This window comes from Oryzias latipes, chromosome 9 (assembly GCF_053564925.1).
Source record: "Oryzias latipes strain Hd-rR chromosome 9, Olatipes_Hd-rR_3.1".
In the NCBI taxonomy this organism is placed as follows: domain Eukaryota; kingdom Metazoa; phylum Chordata; class Actinopteri; order Beloniformes; family Adrianichthyidae; genus Oryzias; species Oryzias latipes.
The window spans coordinates 7,151,275-7,172,939 of record NC_136245.1 but is presented as its reverse complement, the minus strand read 5'-3'; the positions used below and the strand labels follow the sequence as shown (position 1 = coordinate 7,172,939).

Below are 21,665 nucleotides of genomic sequence, written 5' to 3'. Positions count from 1 at the left end.
AGAAACTTTGCCCTACAAAACAACACAGATTTTGGATAAAAATCATCATTAAAAAGCCAAAAATAGATCAAAGGATGATCAGAGTTGTTTTTTAAACTCTTGCACTTGATGTCTTGTATACATAAATTGTTTTTCTTTTGCGGTATGTGATGTAAGCAGTGCAGCATATTGACAAATCTGACTCATGTAAATCATTCTACATCAAACAATTACATTGGCAGAACAGACAGACCCTAATAACGTGGTACCTTTGCTAACACAACCTAAGAACATTTAATTAAGACCATAGAAACTATTGCTAAAGAAAAGTGTAATTTCCCGGTTTAAATTTTAAGTGAAAACAATATTTTACAAAGTTTAAATAAACTAGATTTCACGGTTTTAGTTTCCTTGCTTTTGTGTTCTGGTTCTCTTTTTTTGTTCTGTCATGTTTTGAGTTCAGTTTCCTGTTTTATTTTGAAAGGTTTCCTGTTATGTTGTTTCGAGTTTTACTTTTGGTCCCCATCTGCCCTCATTGTTGTCACCTGTGTCTCGTTTGTATGTATTTAAGTCCTGTCTTTTCCTCCCTCCTGTGCTTGTCCATAGTCTTAGGTCTCTGTTCCTGTGGTTTTTCCAAGTATTTTACTAGTTTGGCTTGCTGCTTATGCAGTGGTTTTGGTTTCAGGGTTTATAGTTATTTATTAATGATCTTGCTCATCTGGAACTCCTGCCTCATCCTCTCTGCATCTGGGTACTCCCTCAACCCCCACCCCACCCCTCACGTAACACAAGAATCACATGGTGTTTGGATGTTTCTGCAAATCGTAAATGATGATATGGATACGGTAGTGTCTAGACTTCTAAAGGTATGTTTATACAGTTGGGAACAAAAAACTAAAACCAGACGATAACAAGGACAAGCCAAAAGCAAGGTAAACAGGTCTAACTTTCATCCCAAATGATGGCCAGTCTGTCAGAGAAATACAAGTCAGGAGGCAACTCATAATGAGCCAGTTGAAAAAACTGTTCTTTATTTCCAGACAACAGGAAGCTGGTTGCTTATGTTACTGTTTCCTGGAGCAGAAACAAACAGCCATGTCAAAGAAACAGACTTAGAGTGATAGCACAGACCGCGGCTTACAGTTGATCATCTTGAAAAGACAGAGCTGTCTGTCAAATCTAATATTTCATATCAACAGAACAGGGAGGATAACTCGTCGTCACATAACTGTGCTGCACTTATGCAACAGAGTCACAGTTTAAACACCAAAGAAACTGTAATGAGCGAATTCTATATTTCTAAGCTTTCTAATCACAAAGGAAGATTAAGGTGGAAAACTGCTTTCAACCGTTTTGCATATGTTTGCAACAAAATATTATGCACTGCAATATGACACAAACCCTTACTGACAATTTATTAAACCAACACAGGAAATGAATAAAACAGTTTCACAACTACATAAGAGAAAACTAATAAAATGCTGAGCAAGAGGCCTGTCTTTTACTAGTAAAGTAAGGATTGGTGCTTCTGCTGCAAGAGCATCGCATTTAGGGTGAACAATATACTTGATGCTTTTTTTTTTAAATAACGTACTAAAATCCAGTGTTATGGTATCAGCTATTCCTCTGGAGTAATCAGCAGCAGCATATGATCTCCCTGCTGCAGCATTATAAGCAGAAAGCACTTCACTCCTTTGCAAGATTGATGCTGCCTTCCTTAAAGATATCTTTAGTTTCAAACACATTTGTTGTTGTAACTGCTGAGAAAAAAAGTACTTAAAACTTATTTTTTGTTGTTGTTGTAAATTTGCTTCTTGCTAACTGGAGTCATGACTGCATGGTGAACTGACATAGAAATATATTCTGTGCTGGGTTGTTGTGCTTACAAGGCCATATCATGCGTTTTCTTAGGCCTTTCTGAGATACCGGCTTTCGCTTCTTGTGGGTGCCGCACATTTCATGACAGAGACCTAGAGTTGAACTGTGCAGCGTGTCTGCGTCTTACCCACAAAAACAAACTTCGAACCGACACATTTGCAAAGGTGGATGTTCATATTGCGCATATAAAATGAAAGTGTTTAGCTGATCATTGCTAGTGATCAGCTAAACTGTGTGTGCGTGTGCGCTAGCCTGGGGGCAGTGCTGGAAGTACAGACTCTTCCTGGAAAGGGCTGTTGTGATGTCAGATTGTATAAGAGCCCACTAATTTTTGCGGATTGGGAGGGGCTAAGCGCAGGTTTTTAGAGCAATTTTTAAAAAGTGTGAATGGATCAAAATACTGCTTTGGGGTTTCTTTTTGTAAGGAATTGACATTGTAATACACTTAAAAGCTCAAAAAGTTGATTTTTGCATGGTATTTGCCCTTTAAAGTTACAGTATGTCTACACTTGCACAGTCTGATAGTGTACACTTTGAAGGCCATTAACCCGCTCATACCATGGTCACTTACAAAAGAAATAAATATTCAATCAGTTTTTAGTACTTTATTTTTACCAGTGCAGACTACTTGGGTGCCCGCCACAAGCCATTGCGCAGCTCTGCATCTCTTCAGTTCGCCAGCTAATAAGAGGTCTTTCACTCCAAAAGCGCAGACTATTTCGGTACTGCGGCAAATGTGTGTTGTTATATCCACCCGCATGTGACGATGTACTGGCTCGTCAGCGTTGAGTCCAAAAAAACCACAACAGCACCACTTACCGGCCCCTCCAAGCGTTAACCATTTTAAATAAGTGTCACTCACTTGACCTGGTTAAATGTATATGGTTTCTCATTCAAGCTCGGGTCCTCTACCAGAGGCCTGGGAGCTTGAGGGTCCTGCTCAGTATCTTAGCTGTTCCTAGCACTGCGCTTTTCTGGACTGAGAGGTCTGAGGTCTTTCCAGGTATCTGTTGTAGCCACTCCTCCAGCTTGGGGGTTACTGCCATGAGTGCTCCAATTACCACAGGCACCACTGTCACCTTCACTTTCCAGGCTTTCTCCAGTTCTTCTCTGAGTCCCTGGTATTTCTCCAGTTTCTCATGTTCCTTCTTCCTGATGTTTCCATCGCTTGGCACTGCCACATCCACCACAACGGCTTTCCTCTGTTCTTTATCCACCACTACAATGTCTGGTTGGTTTGCCATTACCATCCGATCAGTCTGGATCTGGAAGTCCCACAGGATCTTTGTCCTCTCATTCTCTACCACCTTCGGAGGTGTTTCCCATTTTGACCTTGGGGTTTCCAGTTCATATTGTGCACACATGTTCCTGTATATTATTCCAGCCACTTGATTGTGGCGCTCCATGTATGCTTTACCTGCCAGCATCTTACATCCTGCAGTTATGTGCTGGATTGTTTCAGGGGCCTCTTTGCACAGCCTACACCTTGGGTCTTGTCTGGTGTGGTAGATCTGAGCCTCTATTGCTCTGGTACTCAGGGCTTGTTCCTGAGCTGCCAGGATGAGCGCTTCAGTACTGTCCTGTAGGCCAGCCCTTTCTAGCCATTGGTAGGACTTCTTGATATCAGCCACTTCAGTTATGGTCCGGTGGTACATCCCATGCAGGGGTTTGTCCTCCCATGAGGATCTGTCCTCCAGCACTGTGTCCTCTGCTCTCCATTGCCTGAGACATTCACTGAGCACACTGTCAGTTGGGGCCTTGAGCTTGATGTATTCATGCATCTTGGATGTTTCATCCTGGATAGTGGCTTCTACGCTCACTAGTCCTCGGCCTCCATCCTTGCGGCTAGCATACAGTCTCAGTGTGCTGGATTTGGGATGGAACCCTCCATGCATGGTGAGGAGCTTTCGTGTTTTAACATCCGTGGTCTGTATCTCTTCCTTTGGCCATCTTATTATTCCTGCAGGGTATCTGATAACTGGCAGTGCGTAGCTGTTTATTGCCCGGGTCTTATTTTTGCCATTGAGCTGGCTTCTCAGGACTTGCCTTACTCGTTGGAGGTATTTAGCTGTTGCAGCTTTCCTTGTTGCCTGCTCCAGGTTGCCATTTGCCTGGGGAATTCCAAGGTACTTGTAACTGTCCTCGATGTCTGTTATTGTTCCATCTGGGAGTGAGACCCCTCCTGTGTGGAGTACCTTGCCTCTCTTTGTCACCATCTGGCTGCATTTCTCGAGCCCGAATGACATCCCAATGTCAGTACTGTAGATCCTGGTGGTGTGGATCAGGGAGTCAATGTCACGCTCGCTCTTAGCATATAGCTTGATGTCATCCATGTAGAGGAGGTGACTGATGTTGGCCCCATTTCTGAGTCGGTATCCATAGCCAGTCTTGTTGATTATTTGGCTGAGGGGGTTCAGACCTATGCAGAACAGCAGTGGGGACAGAGGTCTTTCCAGGTATCTGTTGTAGCCACTCCTCCAGCTTGGGAGTTCTTCTCTAAGTCCCTGGTATTTCTCCAGTTACTCATGTTCCTTCTTCCTAATGTTTCCATCGCTTTATCCACCAGTTTAAATGAACAAGATCTGGTTCCAGATCCACCAATCTGGTTGGTTCGCCATTACCATCTTGTCAGTCTGTATCTGGAAGTCCCACAGGATCTTTGCTCTCTCATTCTCTACCACTTTCTGAGGTGTTTCACATTTTGACACTGGGTTTTCTCTGCACACATGTTCCTGTGTATTATTCCAGCCACTTGGTTGTGGCGCTTCATGTATGTATTTGCAAAATAAACAAAAAAAACGACCAAATGCTATAATTCTAAACAAAAATTTAATTAAAAACTAAATGCAGTTTTACATGTATCAACTTAAGGACATTCAATAACTGCAACCTCTCCCTATGTATTATACGATTATTTTAGGCTGTTTAAAATATTTCATATTTGCAAATGCAAAACATTACAGTCCTGTTTAAAGTATATTATATTTCTCTACTAATAAATATTTCCAGTATACTTTAAACATAAAGGAAATGTGATAGAGGGGATTATTCGAACAGCAGAGGATTTTTGCTTAACATCTTTAAAGATGATAAGATATGATAAGATAAAGAGTAAAGATGGTAACAACTGAATGAGAATCTTTCTTTTTTTCAATTTTCCCACTCTTACTTATACAGACGTCTGTGAAAAATGTTCTCTTTGCCAATTTTTTCACATCTTTTCATTTGGGCTACAAGTTTGATGCATATCAGTACCGTTTTACCCCTGGAGGCATGCATGTATAATAAAATGTCTCATAGCTGTCCCAGCTTTTACTGTACGTCATTGTTCCCATTCTCTCAGGTTTTTTTCTTTTTGTCATCGCTGCAGTTCTATTCACACGTGAAACTGTATGCAAAAGTCCTGCTCTATGGGAGATGTTGAATATTTCATCATACGGGCGGATTCAGAGTCAGATTGCACATTCTCTTTTCAAGTTCAGAGGTATGTGAGGACATAAAGGGAGGTCAGAAGGAGGGTAGTGTCATCAACGTATTGCTCAAGGAATACATGGAGGAAAGAGTGCAGAAAAATGGAAATGCCTCTCCTTCTTCTGCTCTTCCTCCCCGCTCTGCTGTGCTCCCAATCGTCTCTCCACAGGCTCAGACTGCTGCTCTTGCCTGATAGGATGATTTGCTACTTCATTACCAACTGATAATCACCAGCCAGAAATACTCATTATTCCAAGTGCTGAACGTTGCAGCTTAGCGTGCTGACATTCTTCAGACTCCCCATCATGAAAAAAAAAAAATGAAGTCAATGTTATAATTACACATTTAGCTGTTTTGTACAAATAAACTAATCTCCAATCTGAAACTATTGTATGACAGATCAGCATTATGCCGAACCCAGTAGCCAACTGTAACAAAAATAGAGCAAAAAAGGATAACTTAAGGCTTCAGTCACATGGTTACCATTAGTGATGCAGCGACACACTTTCTTCAAAATTTAGTTCAAACTTTGATCTTTGGGACACAGTGTTGTTTGGTTTTGATTTGAATTTTGTCCATTACAAAACATTAAAAAAAAAGTTTCTAAAAATATATATATTTTGTATTTGCTAATAAGCACGTTACAATACAAATAAAGACTTTCAGTTGGCTCATACTAAGCCTGGCTTAATGTAATATAACAATAAATAAGAAATAAATTTAAAATCTAACACAATTCGCACTTGACTCTTTAAACGTAGACCTAATGGTATCCAGTAGGGATGCCACAATTTATTTTCTCAACGATTTGGTTTAATGCAACATGCAGTTCGGGTTTGAATCCAGAATTGTGGCATCCCTACTAGGGTTGCACGATATGAGGAAACTCGCGATGTACGATATCAATGATCAATATTGTGATGACGATATAACTTGCGATAAATGTACAACAAGCAAAAACAACAAAAACATTTTCTTTGCACTGCAAGTTTAATTTAAATAAGAGTCAAAATACCATAAATTATTCTCCAAATGACCCTCGTCTAATCAGGAGGGCATCATTTAACATGAGAGCTCCATCTGATTGGTCAAATGCATAAAGGGATTTATTCAATTCATTAAACTGTTCAAGTTGCCATAAGATTGTATCAACACTTTTAAGGTTTACCATTTACTGCCATTTTCGCTGACTTCTGTGATATGGATATTGCACAACTTGAAATCGCATTGACGATAAATTTGTGAATAATTGTGTAGGTCTAATCCCTATTTACGAGGAAATTTTTTCAAACCCATTCAAATAAAATCAAACTGTACAGCACTTTTCTAACTCATATTGCTAAACGTGCTTTACACATAAACATGAATTTTAAAAAGCAAAATTCCCACTTGAAAGATCAATAGGCTTTGTTTTTTTGTAGATTACATTACCAATCACTTTTTTCATTCAGAACTTGTGGCTGTAAGATTTTTTTAATTGATCAAATTCATACAGGAACCTGATGCTTTTCTTTAAACCTCACCAAGGAGAACCCACATTTATGATTGTCAATTTCTTTTGGTTTCTTGTTTGCATGACTGTGAAATTCACGAAGGGTCATGCGTAGTTAGACACCCCAAGATAAAGGCAGAGTTTTTTTGAGAGTTAAGTTGCATTGTTACTTTTTTATGTGTTACGTAGTGTCTGCACTATGAGGTGCACTTATTTATTAATTTTTTTAAACTGGTTTGCCCTCTAGCACATACGACATGAAGGTCCTGGTTTAAATACAGGCTGGGACCTTTTTATGTGGAGTTTGCTTGTTAATGCACATGTTTAGATCAAGCTAAACATGTGCAAGATGATGATAAAATAGCTGACCACAACTCTAAAAATTTTAAAAAATAGATTTATAGAAGAATTTCTCATTTTTCTGATTGTTCTGGAGTTTTACTTTGTTTAATATCTCCACTTCCGTATTCTTTATCTAGCATGAAATATTTAATTCTACTACTTAAAACCAAGCAAAAATGCACCTTTTAGTGCTGCCAAATTTTCTGCCCTGCCTGTCATTTATCTTTTAGGCCACTTTTATTTGAAATGTAGATCTATAAATGTCCTGCATGTATCCAGACCAGCTAGAGACGGCATTGAGAAGACACATTTTATGTAAATTTCAGTCTGGACTCAAAAGATTCTGTTTATTGTGGTGAATATTTCCTGGTCTGACTGGCATCTAGAAATTGTGCAGTAAAGATTTGTCTGCTCTTAAAACTTAATGATCCCGGGAGGCTGAGAGTGCATTGACAATATGGGAAGGAAGTCAAACAGCTACCGGAATAGCTTGACTGCTTTTTCAGAAGTGTAACAGGGGCAAAGACTTCATGTCAAAATCTTACAACTATGACTGCAAGGATGAGTGAGATGCGCATCCTGCTGGTGCCCTTGAAAGTTTAATGTTAATTCTTTTGATAATCATATTTTTAACTGTATTCCAATGCCTCACATAAACAATCAGTAAAAAATGTGCAGAGAAAGAGTGTGAATGTTTCCTTAAACATGTGGGCTGGTGTGTACCAGTTCTCTTATCTTGAGATATTATAGACATTCTGGGTGATTAAAAAATGTTAAATAAAGCTCATTTAACCCTTGTGCTATCTTAGATGACCCCACCCTTACATTGACGTGTTCTTCCTACCAGGACAAAGGTGGATAAAGGTGGAAAGATTTCATGTAATCCATGGACACCAGTGAAGATCACAAATCATTGAAGAAAAAAGGTTCGGTCTAGTGGGTCTAGATGACCCAAGTCCCAATCTTAAAGTGCCTAGCACAAGGGTTAAATGCAACAAACAAAAATTATTAGCCCATAGTTTTACTATATTTCAGCAAAAGTTCACAAAGTTTCCTTCTGAAACATCCCTTTGATCTTTGCTCCCTTTTCCAAAAGCCATCCATCCGTCTCCATCTAACCTTGTCCTCTGCCTCCACCTCACTCACACCATCTACCCTCACAGGCTCCTTCTCTACACCTTTGGCTACTTTTGAAACTCTCCCCAAAGTCACTTCTTCTTTGTCTTTCAGCTGCTCCCTTTAGAGGTTGTCGCAACAAATCATCTGCCTCCATCTAATCCTATCCTCTGCATCCATGTACCTCCTTATTTTTGTCTGTCCTCCGAAAATATCCAAGCAGTTTAATCTGGCTTCTGTGGATGTATCTCTAAAATATCTTACATGAGTTTTTCCTCTAATGGATTCATTCCAGATCCTATCCGTCCCAGTCACTCCCAAAGAGAACCTCAACACCTTCGTTTCTTACCTCCAGTCGGCACCAGAACACCTTTCCACTTTTCCTCAGACATCATTAAGGTTTTGTTAAACATTGCATTCAGAAGCTCTACTGCTACCTCTCCTAAATACTTGCAGACATCCTCAAGTATGCTGTCAGGATAAACTGCCTCTCCCCTCTTCATCTTTTTTTTAATGTCTTTTCCATGTCACTAACTACTTTCTGCTCCACAGCAGCCACCTCTTTTACTCTTTGCTATCTGGCATTGTCTTCAATCATCAGCTCTTCAAAGTTCTCCTTCCATACTTCCATACCTTGTGGTACCCATTAAACGTTTCCATTTCTGTTCTTCATCAAACTAGTCAGATGCATAGATCTATCTCTCCCTCCTTTGTGTTCAACCTGTCCTACAAGTCCTCATACATCCAATGTTTGGCCTTTGTCACTTCATTCTGCATTTTTCTATGCTTCCCATTTTGTACTTTCAGTGTCACACTTATCTGCACCCAACATTTTCCACCTTATACACTCCTGAATATTTTCCATCCGCCCCCAAGACTTTTTATCTGTTTTCCTAATTCCAGATGACACACCATGTAACTTTATTCCAGTTTCCCTTTCGTTGCGGTTGTCCATTAATCCAGGAGAACCACCTGATCTTCCAAAACGTTTTTGGACTCCTCCCTAAAAGCCACACAGCATTCTTTTTTTTTCTCAACTTCCAACATCTGTTCCTCTGATCTGCTCTTCCTTTTCTCTCTACATCTTCCTCAAAGACAGAGTCCTGCTACACAAAAGCACCCTATGCTGTCTGGCTACACCCTCCCCAGCCATGACGTTGGAGTCACTGATCTTCTCCAGATTAAAATGTCAGCACAAGATGTAATCAACTTGTGTTGAGTCCGCGGCCATCTGTTATTCTGCATTCTGTTTCTGTGCACGAAACTTACCTCACTTCTTTGTCACCTGCCACTGTTTCCTTCACCCAAATGTGCATTAAAATCTGCCAAATCTCTGCTCTTTATCCTCTAGACCAGTGTTTTTCAACCAGTGTGCCGCGGCACACTAGTGTGCCGTGGGAGATGGTCAAGTGTGCCGTGGGAAATTGTCCTCATTACCTGATTTAAAGACATTTTCCATCTCCAGGATTTCAGTTCTTTGTTCATCCAAACAGGTCCTGATAAAACACTAAGAAATTAGTTATATGAAAGATCATAAAATACTTTTTTCTTCGTGTTTATTTGATTCTATTAAAAACATTTTGATAAGAATGACTTTCTGAAAAGTCCCGCCCCTTTAACTGTCTCCACCAATCATTCTTGGATTTTTAATCACATGTCATCAGTCTGACCAATCAGAAGTGGTTAAAGTCTTCACTTCCTTGCTCTGAATTCTGCTGATAAAGTCGCTCAGTTCTAACAAAAATACAAGCTAAAGCTCGTCTTTAGCGGTGTAACTTTCCACAGAATCCGGTGTCAGACCGTGGAACAAGTGAACAAAACAATGAAGCTCAGAGACTCTAGTCTTTCTGGTTTCAGCTGATTATTTAACTACATCTCCCATGATGCATTGGGTTAAAAGTGACAGCGTGAGCGTGTCGGCGCACAACGAGTCTCTCCTCTTAACGTCTTGAAACAACAGCGAACACAAATCAAAAAGTTTTTAAATCTTCTAACTTAGCTTTTATTACATCTATTAGCAAAAACAGCTGCAACTCCCAGCTTTTTCTGCCACAATTATCACAAAAATGCATGTGAGATCATGGAGGGACTGTGGATCAATACATACTGTTTTTATCCTTTTTTTTTTTTTTTTTTTTTTTTTAATGCTGGTGTGCCGCGGGATTTTTGTTGAGGTTTAAGTGTGCCGTGGCTCAAAAAAGGTTGAAAAACACTGCTCTAGACGTACCCTGATGCCTCCAGAATTTCTCCTTCTCCTCTCACTCATCTACCTGGCTTGCCTAAATATGGACACCATTCACATCACACCTTCAACCTCTATTCCTCTTTCCATCCACACCATGCTAAAACAGCCTAAACCTGCTCCCAATCTACATGCCTTGCTTGCTTTCCATCTGGTCTTGCTGTCTACCTTTCTTCTTTCCACTGCATTGAACAGCTTTCAAAGTCTAGACATTTAAAGTTCCTACTCTGAGTCCTAAACTCCTGTCATTCCTTTTCTTTGAAAAGGACATTGAATGCTCTTCCTGACACAATCCTCTGCATTCAGACCTAGACATGATAGCAATGGCTTGTACCCCCATATTGGCTGCATACAGTCACTCCCTAAAGTCACTGAAATCTTCAACAACAAAAAGCTGCAAAATTCTGAGCAAATGATTGCTTAAGTCAATTCCTAAAACGATCCTTCGTACCTTTCATCTCTCCCATGTCCAGGGTTTTGCCTAGCTGTTCCAACAGATCTGCTCTGGCTGCGTTTTTCTTGTGCTTCTTGCCATCGTAATGTTGTTGAGCCATGCCAGGATTGTTGAACCAGGCGTTGCATAGTTGACAGTAGCGATCTGAGTCTCTGCGCTGCCGCGGGGAGGTCATGGGAGATGTTTCTGGAGAGCTCTTAGGATACGGACTAGGATTGGGAGAAGCCTCTGAGGAAATGTAAAACAGAAACATACAGCATCAGTTATTTAAACTTTACTGCATAGTTTTCTTTGAGGTTTTATCATCTGCAAAGTAAAAGTAATATTTTTTTGTTTATCTGTTGGTACAGAAACCTATGGGTGTGGCAACTATGAAACCTACTTCACAAAGGGAGATAGAAAAGAAAAAAAAAGTCAAGAAAGTCATAAATTATATGCACAGAAAACCTATGAAATACCTGTTATATAAGAAGTATTTGTAAAAACAAAAACAAAGATAATACTAGCGTGAACTGTGCTGAAAATATTCCAACTTAGACACAAAGCAATGTAATTAGCTTTGGTCAGTATCAATATAGTGCTAGCCGTTCGTCTGCTGGCAAAGGCCTTAAATAACAAGCTGTTATGCCCATTTATTGCCTGACAAAGACGAGCTAAATTCTTCTTGGCAAACAAAAAAAAGAGCCTACTCTTCTCGGGCTGCCCAATTGCGCTTTCATGCATGGATGAAAATTAAATAGACCAAATGAGGATTGGCCTGCCTCCTCTGTGCAAAATGGCCTATCAGCTTGGTCAGTGTAACAGATCAGCGCTCAGCTCTACCCAAGTTAACATTTAGTGTTGTCCCATTACGTCCCATTACACTAGTCAACATTTTAAAAACAGCAGCTCAGTTGAGAAATACAAGGGGCGAGATATATGGAACTTTTGCAGATAGCACTTGGCTTACATAAGCCTTTGTATTTGTAAGTCAGCTGCTCTTACAAATAGACCAAATGCGCATTGTCAGACTCAATGTAATCCCTTTTCTGACTATGATAAAAAGGTCAAAGGTCAACTTAACAACATTCATGGAGCTATAAAGAACTAATGCCTTACTAAAGAAAAGTGACAGAATAATCATGGATCCAAGTCCCTAACAACCCTATTTATAGGCACAAAGACGGTCATTTTCCCCCCCAAGAGATTTTGGGAAGGATCCTAAACCTTTCCGAGAATGAAGAAAGAAAAGGGATGATATAGAGAAGACTGCTGCACAAAAGGAGCAAACAATTTCCTGGTTGAGGTGCAAAGAAAGCGCGCAAAAAATTAGAAGAAACTGTTTGAAGATGGATATTTGATAAGGAGGTTGATACTGCTTTAAGGAGAAAAGAAACATTTTCTAACTATAATATTATACAGTTTAGTTCTCATCATTTCAATAATTCCTGAAATGTTCATCTGGTTTATTCGAAATATTAGTTGTTATAGCATTGATTTTACCCATGAAGTGTTCTGCAAAGTCCTCACATGCAGCATTAAATAATTGCATGGGGGACTTGTAGGTATCGGGTGGCACCTCAGTTCCTATGTGAGTCAAGGCAAGTGAGCAAATTATTTTGGTAATATAGTGTATTTAGACTACAAAGGGAGCAAAGGGTTGTCTATCATAATACTTGCAGTGAATTGTTATGTGCATTGAGTTTAGTCATGCTTTGGGCTCCATGTGCATACAGTTGGACTTCTATTTTAGCTGGTATCTTATACAGGACTTGAAGAACAAAAAATAATAATGTTTACTATTGTATTGCTAAAATGGTGAGTAGAAGGTGATTCTGTGATTCAGTTGCAAACAGTTATCTAAGTTCAAAGGATAGCAATTCATAGAAAGAAATGTTTTTTGACCAAAGTATATAGTTTTCTTTAATGGCATGTTGCATTCCTTTATCTGAACGTCATTGGCCTTTCTAATGATGTAATTTTGCACTAAAAGAAGGGTCCTCTTGGCTTTATGTCTTTCTTTTTTTTTGTAAAAAACAAAACAAAAACCTGATTAATCAATAATAGTTGTTTCATCAATAAAGCTGTGTTATTGCAGCTGACTGTCTGGTATCTCTGATAAGCCAGAAGGTGCATAAAGGAATAAAAGCCTTTCTCCTCTGTTTAATACATCATTAAATCATATTGTTTAACACTGCTCTGTGCTTTCAAAGAAGGCTCAGCTTAGTTCAGAATTAGGCAGTTACTATCACCAAGAGGCTGATGGTTTCTGCTCGATGAGGCAGCAGCAGAGCAAAGGACACTTTAGACTCTGAAAATGCTTTTGTGGATCTTCATCCTAAAGTTTTTATACAACTAGTATAATGAAATCCACAAAGATACACTACATCCCACAAAATTAAATAGATGCTATTGAGCATGAGCGATGAGACCATTTGCTGAGGACCCACAGTATTGTTTTAGTCTGAAATCAGAGGTTATAGCTTCTCAAGAGAATTAATTGTCTTTATCCTGCTGGTTTACATTGCAAATAGAGAAAATATTGAATGAAATCACCACATGAGCTTCAAATTTCCATCCCCCCCTATTTCCTATTTAGTGAGTACGGAGCCCGTGTCCTGACATGGAAAAAATAAAATATATCTTGTTCCCACAAATTAATATTCCGTTCCCATGAAATAATATTTCGTTCCCTCACAATAATTAGTTTGTGCGAACGAAATAATTATTAACGTTATAAGTCATTCATAAACATAGATATGCTCTCCGTCCTGCCTCAAAAGCCACTTTTAGCTGTATTTCCGTGTCCCTGTGACCCACATTCGTTCAAGAAAGGAAAAAGAAAAAGAAAAATGTCTACCGGCCAGCCAGCTGCCCGAATGCCTTCACATTCTGTCTGTGTGCGTGTCTCATTACATTGCATGGAAGACATGGATGATGTTTAGAGATCAAATGTATTTATTTTAAAAAGCACAAAAGCATCGGTAATCACGTTTTCATGTTGGGTTCATTCACATCCCGGTACGGTCTCTGTCCTGCTGCAAAAGCCACTTTCTGCCCCTACGGCCGTGTCTCTGTGACCCACATTCGTTCAAGAGGGGGAAAATAAAAACAAGAATGATCCTTTTTATTATTGTCTATTTATTAACATCCAAAGGCTACATGCTACATATCCCACCATGCATCACACATATCCCATAATACATGTCGACCAATCACCGTGGCCCTGTAACTGTGATGCGTTCATAGACAATAGGACAAATGATAGGCTATGTAGCATGTAGCCTACTAGCCTTTGGATGTAAAGCGACTTCTAACAAGTATGATGCTTTTGTAGAGCTTTTTAAAATAAATAAATCTGATCTCTAAACATCCTCTGTGCCTTCCATGCAATGTAATGAGACACACACAGAAAGAAATGTGAAAGTATCTGCTGTGAATCCAACTATTGTGCACATCCGTGTTTATGAAGCTAAGTCCGGTAGACGAAGCAGGAAGCTTGGGCATCCTAAATCTTATGATATTCTTCTGATCTTCATCGAGACAATACTATATCATTATTGTTTTTATTTTTCCCCTCTTGAAAGAATGTGGGTCACAGGGACACGGAAGTTACAGCAGAAAGCGGCTTTTGCAGCCGAATGGACGGAGACCGTACCAGGATGTGAATGAACCCAGACATGAAAACGTGATTACCTATGCTTTTGTACTTTTTAAAATAAATAAAGCTGATCTCTAAACATCCTCTGTCTTCAATGCAATGTAATTAGACACACACAGACAGAAATGTGAAGGTATCTGCTACACATCCAAATTTTGTTCACATCTGTGTTTATAAAGCTAGCCGGTAGGCGAAGCAGCAATCCGTGTTTATGAATGACTTATGACGTAAATAATTATCTCGTTCGCACAAATTAATTATGTCGTGGGAACGGAATATTATTTTGTGGGAACAAGATAATATATAGTTCACACAACTTAATTATTTTGTGGGATCGAGATATTATTTTGTGGGAACGGGATCTATTTTATTTTTTCCATGTCAGGACAAGTGAAGTGAAATATTCTTGTTAAATACAAATTTGTGACGACTGATACATTTGTAAATAAACTTGACAAATGTTAAGTAGACTGTGCTCAAGTCTTTGTTGCCCATAGCAGTGTTTTTCAACCAGTGTGCCGCGGCACACTAGTGTGCCGTGGGAGATGGTCAAGTGTGCCTTGGGAAATTGCCCTCATTAACTGATCTAAAAACATTTCCCATCTCCAGGATTTCAGTTCTTTGTTCATCCCAACAGGCCCCGATAAAACACTAAGAAATTGGGAATATGAAAGATCATAAAATACTTTTTTCTTTGTGTTTATTTGATTCTATTAAATACATTTTGATAAGGATGACGATACCGCGATTTAGCCACAGCTTTAGCTATGTTAGGAAATGTTCCGCCCCTTTAACTGTCTCCACCAATCATTCTTGGGATCTTAATCACATGTCATCAGTCTGACCAATCAGAAGTGGTTAAAGTCTTCACTTCCTTGTTCTGAATTCTGCTGAAAAAGTCTCTCAGTTCTAAGAAAAATACCAGCTAAAGCTCGTCTTTAGCGGTGTAGCTTTCCACAGAATCCGATGTCGAACTGTGGAAAAAGTGAACAAAACAATGAAGCTCAGAGACGCTAGTCTGTCTGCGTTCGGCGGATAATTGAATTACATCTCCCATGATGCATTTGGTTATTAAAGTGACAGTGTGAGCGTCTGGGTGCACGACTATCTCCTCTTAACGTCGTGAAACCACAACGACCACAAATCAAACAGTTTTTAAATCTTTTAACTTAACTTTTATTACATCTTTAAAAAACAGCTGCCACCATTTTTTCTGCCACAATTATCACAAAAATGCATGTGAGATCATGAAGGGACTGTGGATCAATACAGACCGAGTTTCTCCTTTTTTCTTTTTTTTTTTTGAATGCCGGTGTGCCGCGGGATTTTTGTCGAGGTTGAAGTGTGCCGTGGCTCAAAAAAGGTTGAAAAACACTGGCCTATAGATCATGTACAGCTTGTTGACTATTAATTCCTTGTCTAAAACAAATTTAAAAAAAATAATACTTAAATGCTTTTTTACACTTTCATACCCTGAGAACATGAAGGATACCAGGAGGTTAACCCTTTGACACTGGAGCTGTCCCCAGTGACATTTAAAAACCACAATGCTCTCTGAGATACCGCAAATCTTTGATCTTCACATCATCAACATAAATCAGCTGATTCTGACACAGAGAAAAGTGGTTTTGCACCAATATGAAACACCCTACAAAGTATTGAAAAACGACTCGGAGCAGCATTTTTTTCCAACAGAACCAACTAATTTACGTGGATTGCGTGAGCACTTCACTGCTGTATGGTGTAACACTTCAGCGCAAGGCTGCTTTTCTCCACTGGAATCTGCTGGAATTACATTATTTGTGTGAATGGTTATAGAGTTTCAGTAGCTGAAAATGTAATCCTAGGGACACGTTAACATGCAGTATCAATGCTTGAAATCAAAATGGCAGCTTTTTCAATAAGCGGACAGCTGTTTGATCTTATTAGCTGAAGCTGTCTTGTGTATTATAATATGTTTAAAAATTAAAATCATCTAAGTTTAGATGTGTGGAAGATGTGGACATGTGCCTCTCCACTCTTAGACAGAAAGAAGGACAAAGACAGAAGAGTCAGAGTGGCTGCAAGTCATGCCTTTAGGAACGCAAAGGGTGTCAAACTCCAGAAGGCTGGTATCACGCTGGTATTTCTAATTTCCCTGGATTAGGTGTACTCTGCCAATAAAAAGCTACAAAGGCCAGGTTAGTTGGGAACACACAGGACACTGGCCCTTAAGACCTGGAATTTGACACCTGCTGCTAGTAACTTTAAAAAAAAAAAGGGGGGAGGGGGTTGCCCTTCCTCTCTGTGCACCTTTCATTGGATTTCTCCCCTTCTCATACATGATAGCATACGTCAGTGTTTTGGTTGCTAACATGTTACTGTTTTGTTTTTAAACTGCAGTTAATTTTTCCAATAACTCTTGTCCGCTTCAAGTCCTTTTTTCACCCTTCTGATTTGCTTTATGTCTCCCTGAGCAATCAGCATCCAGCAAGCCACCTAAGATGATCTGTATTTGTTCTTCGTCTTTACGCTTTCGTAATTGCCGGCTCGTTGGGGTTCTATCTGTACCTCACAGCCTTATCTTGCAAGTTCAGTATTCATGTTGCCAATGCTTTTATTTTTTCTAGACTTTTTTTAACCTCCAAAGATTTTTAACCTCCAAATTGTCAATTAGCTCTGTGCGTTGGCTTTTACATGGCTAACCACCCTTTTTCCTATATTCCAAGCTTATGCCATCGCATAGTAAGTTCCGGACCTGTGCTTTTTGTCGCTTTTTCTATCTTTGAACACACTTTAACAACACCCCTGCTGCAGGGATTATTGGATTTAACTTTTATTCAGATGTCAATATACACTCTATCCACCGATAGAGTGGGATGTTAGAGATGGGGGATAAGGGGTTAAGATGGGGAGAAAGTCCATAATACAGAGTCATAACATTATAGGTCCCTGCCTGCCAGGGCAAAGCACACAAGAGAATGCCAAGAGTGTGCAAAGCAGTAATCAAATCAAAAGGTGGCTACTATGAAGAACCTACAATAAGACATATTTTCTGTTGTTTCACACTTTTTTTGTTATGTATATAATTCCACATGTGTTAATTCATAGTTTTGATGTCTTCAGTGTTAATCTACAATTTTCAGTTACACTGAAGGCAGATTCATGTTAATCTCCATTAACATGTGTTATCTATCTCTATCTCTATTTTTTATTTATTTCTTTACTAGTGCTTTACCCAACCCTTAGAAAGGCTGTTTACTGGGGAGACGGTTTCAGAAACTTGCAGACAGTTTTTGTGGTTTCCCAATATTTGTTTAGTGATTTATAAAAGACTGCAGTCAGGTTCCATCTTCCTTTCACGTTTTGACCTTGAGCAGTTCATATTCAAAACGGATCGCTTCCAGTAGAAGGTTCTAAGTCATCCCATTTCAAAGGTCAGTCTCTTATGAGATTCATGCCTGTGGGTTCTTCTCCCTTTGTCCCTCTCCAGCAAACCTCAATCCTGATGTTGGACCAAACAGGCATGCCATAACAATGGCCCTAAAGGAGTGATGCCACTGTCTTGAAGGAACTAAAAATCATTTTTTTATTTTCACAGGTCACAAAAATCTAGAATGCTTACCTCTCAAGTCAGTCAAGTTTACTACTTTTTTTTAACAGTTTGTATTTATCACTTGTCTTTAAGGCAGAAAGTAAAAATCTTAAATCCAGGGCCCGGTTCCATTTGCATTAACAACTCCGAGGCCCCTGATCCTTCCTCTGCCCTGCCTGATTCGATACACTGTTGTAGACCTGGAGGGTGGGAACAATCAGGTCATGCTTAAAGTTTCTGTTCCAGATTCATGTCCAGCGGGCTGTTTGCATGTTCCAGATCCTCTCAGATCTCGACTGCTTTACTGGTGTCACGCCTCACCGCTACGGTGCCACCTGCTGAGCCTCTCTCACAACTCTGATTTTTGTTTTTTTAAAAATCCGGTCGTCTTCACTTTAAGCAGATGGCTAAGAGTATGTGTCAGTCTGCCTTCATTGTGCTCTCGTCAATCCCAGTTGCCTACACGGATTGATCCCAAATTGTTTTGAATTTTGTCACAGGTCACCAAGATTCCGATGGAGACACTAATTATTCTCAATGTTACTGACAGGTTCTCTAAACTGGTGCAATTCATTCTCTTCCCAAATTTTTATCTGCTAAGCAGACGGTGGCCTCAAGGTCTACCTCAGGATACAGTATCCAATCAAGAAAACTGTTTCCTGCCAAATTCTGAGGCAAGATGAGTGATTAGGTGGGAAAATATGAAGAGACTCATGTTCAGTCATCCTAGTACCAAGTACCACTCAAAAAAAGAAAAGAAAAACTATCTGAGACCAGTCAAAGTTGTTATGAATAGAAAAGGAAACATGACCATTCAAATGTTTCTGTAACCAGGCAGTAAAACCAAAACGATGTACAAATATTTACTTTGACTGAAAAAGTTAAATCTGATGCCAGCTTCCATCTGATTTTAAAATCTTAAAAACATGATATCAAAGTATTCTGAAGATTAGACTGTCATGTCTTTTTACCATAAAAGTCAAAGTGAGAGAAGAGTGCTGTGTATTGTTTCAATGTTATCTACAGCTAAATTGAAAAAAAACAAAACAAAAACATTTACCATGTTTTTTTGGCATTTGTCTGATGATGTGGGACATATATTAAGAAATTTAACCTCAAAGTTTAATTTCTGAGTATCTCTTTTTACAAATTGTGATAAATCTGATGCAGCAGTAAAAACGCATTTTGAAAAAATCTTGTAGCTGTGATGTACAAGCTACAACAGCAAGCCACAAGCTCCCTGCTCCGCGTTATTCAGATACACTTATAGACAAATAGATCCATGTAGGTCTTCATTTTCCTCGTCCCAGCTACCTTCTGACTCAAAACTGTACAGCTCTAATATTGCTCGGAATTGAATGTTGGGTTGGCGTTTTGAGGGTCTGAAAGCTAGCGATAGTGTATAAACAGATGGATGACATGAAGTAGGGGCGGCTTACTCCATGCCAACAGTCCCGCCCAGACGGGAATTTCTAATGAAATACTGCTGCTCCTTTTTTACCGCACATCACACGACATTCTACATATTCATATTGTATTTCTAATGTTTAAATTGTTACAGAGACAGTGCACATATGTTTAAATATATAGATAAGTGTTAATATGTACACTGCATCTATGTGTGTTTTTTTTTTTTTATCTGTTATTTTGTTTTAGGAGGCCACAAAGGTTAATGCCAATTAATTGTTGTACATAGATAAAATATAGCAACAATGCTTCTTATTACTTTCTAATAGCTGTTTCACATTTTTTTTTTCTGCTTTAAGTTTTTTTTTTCTTTTAGAATTTTTGCAAGTGTGACGGAAAGTGTGACAGAAATATGTAAGGAGAATTTTGAAAAGCTGATGAACATGGGGAAAAACGGGGAACATGTTGGAGAGCACTGAGTGGAAGACTGTGGTGAGAGTTGTTGGTTTGGGGGTGACGAGGATGAAAAGGACCAGGAACTGATGCATCAAAGGGAAGACCTAAGAGGAAGTTTATGCATGTAGTTAAGGAGGACATGAGGATAGTTGGTGTGGAGGACGATAACATCATAATAATAATTTTGATTACAATAGGGATTAGATGGTTGCTGTGGCGACCTCTGGAGGGAAAAGCCAAAAAACAAATAACAATATTGCGAATGTAATTGGGGGTCCTCTTGTCGCCACGTCATTTAAATATAAAAGCTTTATGATGCTGTATGGCATGGGCCACAGCATTAAAATAATTTCACACTTCTTTAAAGTGACTCATTTGGTCCCATCCTTCAACTAAGGCCTTTGCAAAGTCATTTCAGATCAATTAGTGATTGTTGTTTTTTTCTGGAAGATGCACACCCTTGTCAACAGATAAGCTACACTTCAAAAGGCAGCTTCGCATAAACAGCTCTATTTCCACAGTGATGCAAAAACATTTCATGAATTATACAGCAGCATTTGTTTGTGCTTTACCAAGAAAAAAGCAAGTTGAGAGGTGCATTTTTTTAACTTTATGCTTTTTCAGCTCTTGTGCATCTGTCACAGACCAGCCGGTTTAGGCCTGAAATATCTGTACACCTTTAACCCTTGTGCTATCCCATGACCCCAGCCTTACATTAACGTGTTGTCCTTACCATGACAAAGGTGGATAAAGGTGAAGAGGATTTCATGTAATCCATGGACACCAGTGAAGATCAGAAATCATTGAAGAAAAAAGGTTTAGCGCACTGTCTAGTGGGTCTAGATGACACAACTCCCAATGTCAAAGTGCCTAGGATAGCACAAGGGTTAAGATTAAATGCACACTATTGGAAACTATTTACAAACCTGTAATAAAATAAATTGTGGATATCTGTCTTTGTTAGCTCTCAAGGTTGATGTTAACACTCCCTCTGCTGTTATCCAACCACAGTCCTTTTTTAATGTTATTCTCTGTGTTAATGAAAGTTTGCTATCATACCGTATAAGAATGCAGAAGCATACAAACAAACTTGTAACAAAGAATTTCATTTTTATGTTGGAGATGCTGTTTCTTATACTAGCGTCCTATGAGGCTAGACCTGCATCACAGATGGCATGTAAAGTGTTTTCCACACTAGATTTTGCACCTCATCATAAGGCGCATTGAAACAAAAGAGGCAGAGAAAAGTCTGTTAGTCAAACTTTAGTCAGACAGAAAAAAAACAACCTCTGACTGTTAGTCAGACTTTAAAAACTGTGTTCACAGAAACTCTAGAGCTTGTTTGTGACATACTACATGTTAGCCACGTTAGAAGTAGCGTTCAAATTTTTACAATACCTGTAACTCCCAGGCTTGTTTGCGACACGTGAAATCACAAACTGATACAGCTAAAACAAATGTCACTATGACTACGAAAACTCCCCACATTAATAGTATCACATAAAAAAAAATACAGTCTGACACCACTACACTACACTAAACGAGTTGCCGTCTTTACAATAATAACAATGCTTGGCCAGAAAGAAGTCAGTGAGTGCACCTCATTAATGAGTG

General features: G+C 39.2%; 1 protein-coding gene across 6 annotated transcripts in view; it reads right to left on the bottom strand.

Annotated features, from left to right (window-relative positions):
- zmat4a (zinc finger, matrin-type 4a) overlaps window positions 1-21,665 on the bottom strand; it is a 176,944-nt gene that overhangs the window by 50,058 nt on the left and 105,221 nt on the right. For 4 of the 6 annotated variants that reach the window (XM_078952555.1, XM_078952556.1, XM_011479572.4 and 1 more), the window contains one exon: window positions 10,972-11,202. The exons of the other annotated variants lie outside the window; for them this stretch is intronic. In XM_078952555.1, the coding sequence (XP_078808681.1) occupies window positions 10,972-11,202 (231 nt within the window). The remainder of the gene's footprint in view (window positions 1-10,971; window positions 11,203-21,665) is intronic. 6 annotated transcript variants of the gene reach the window in all.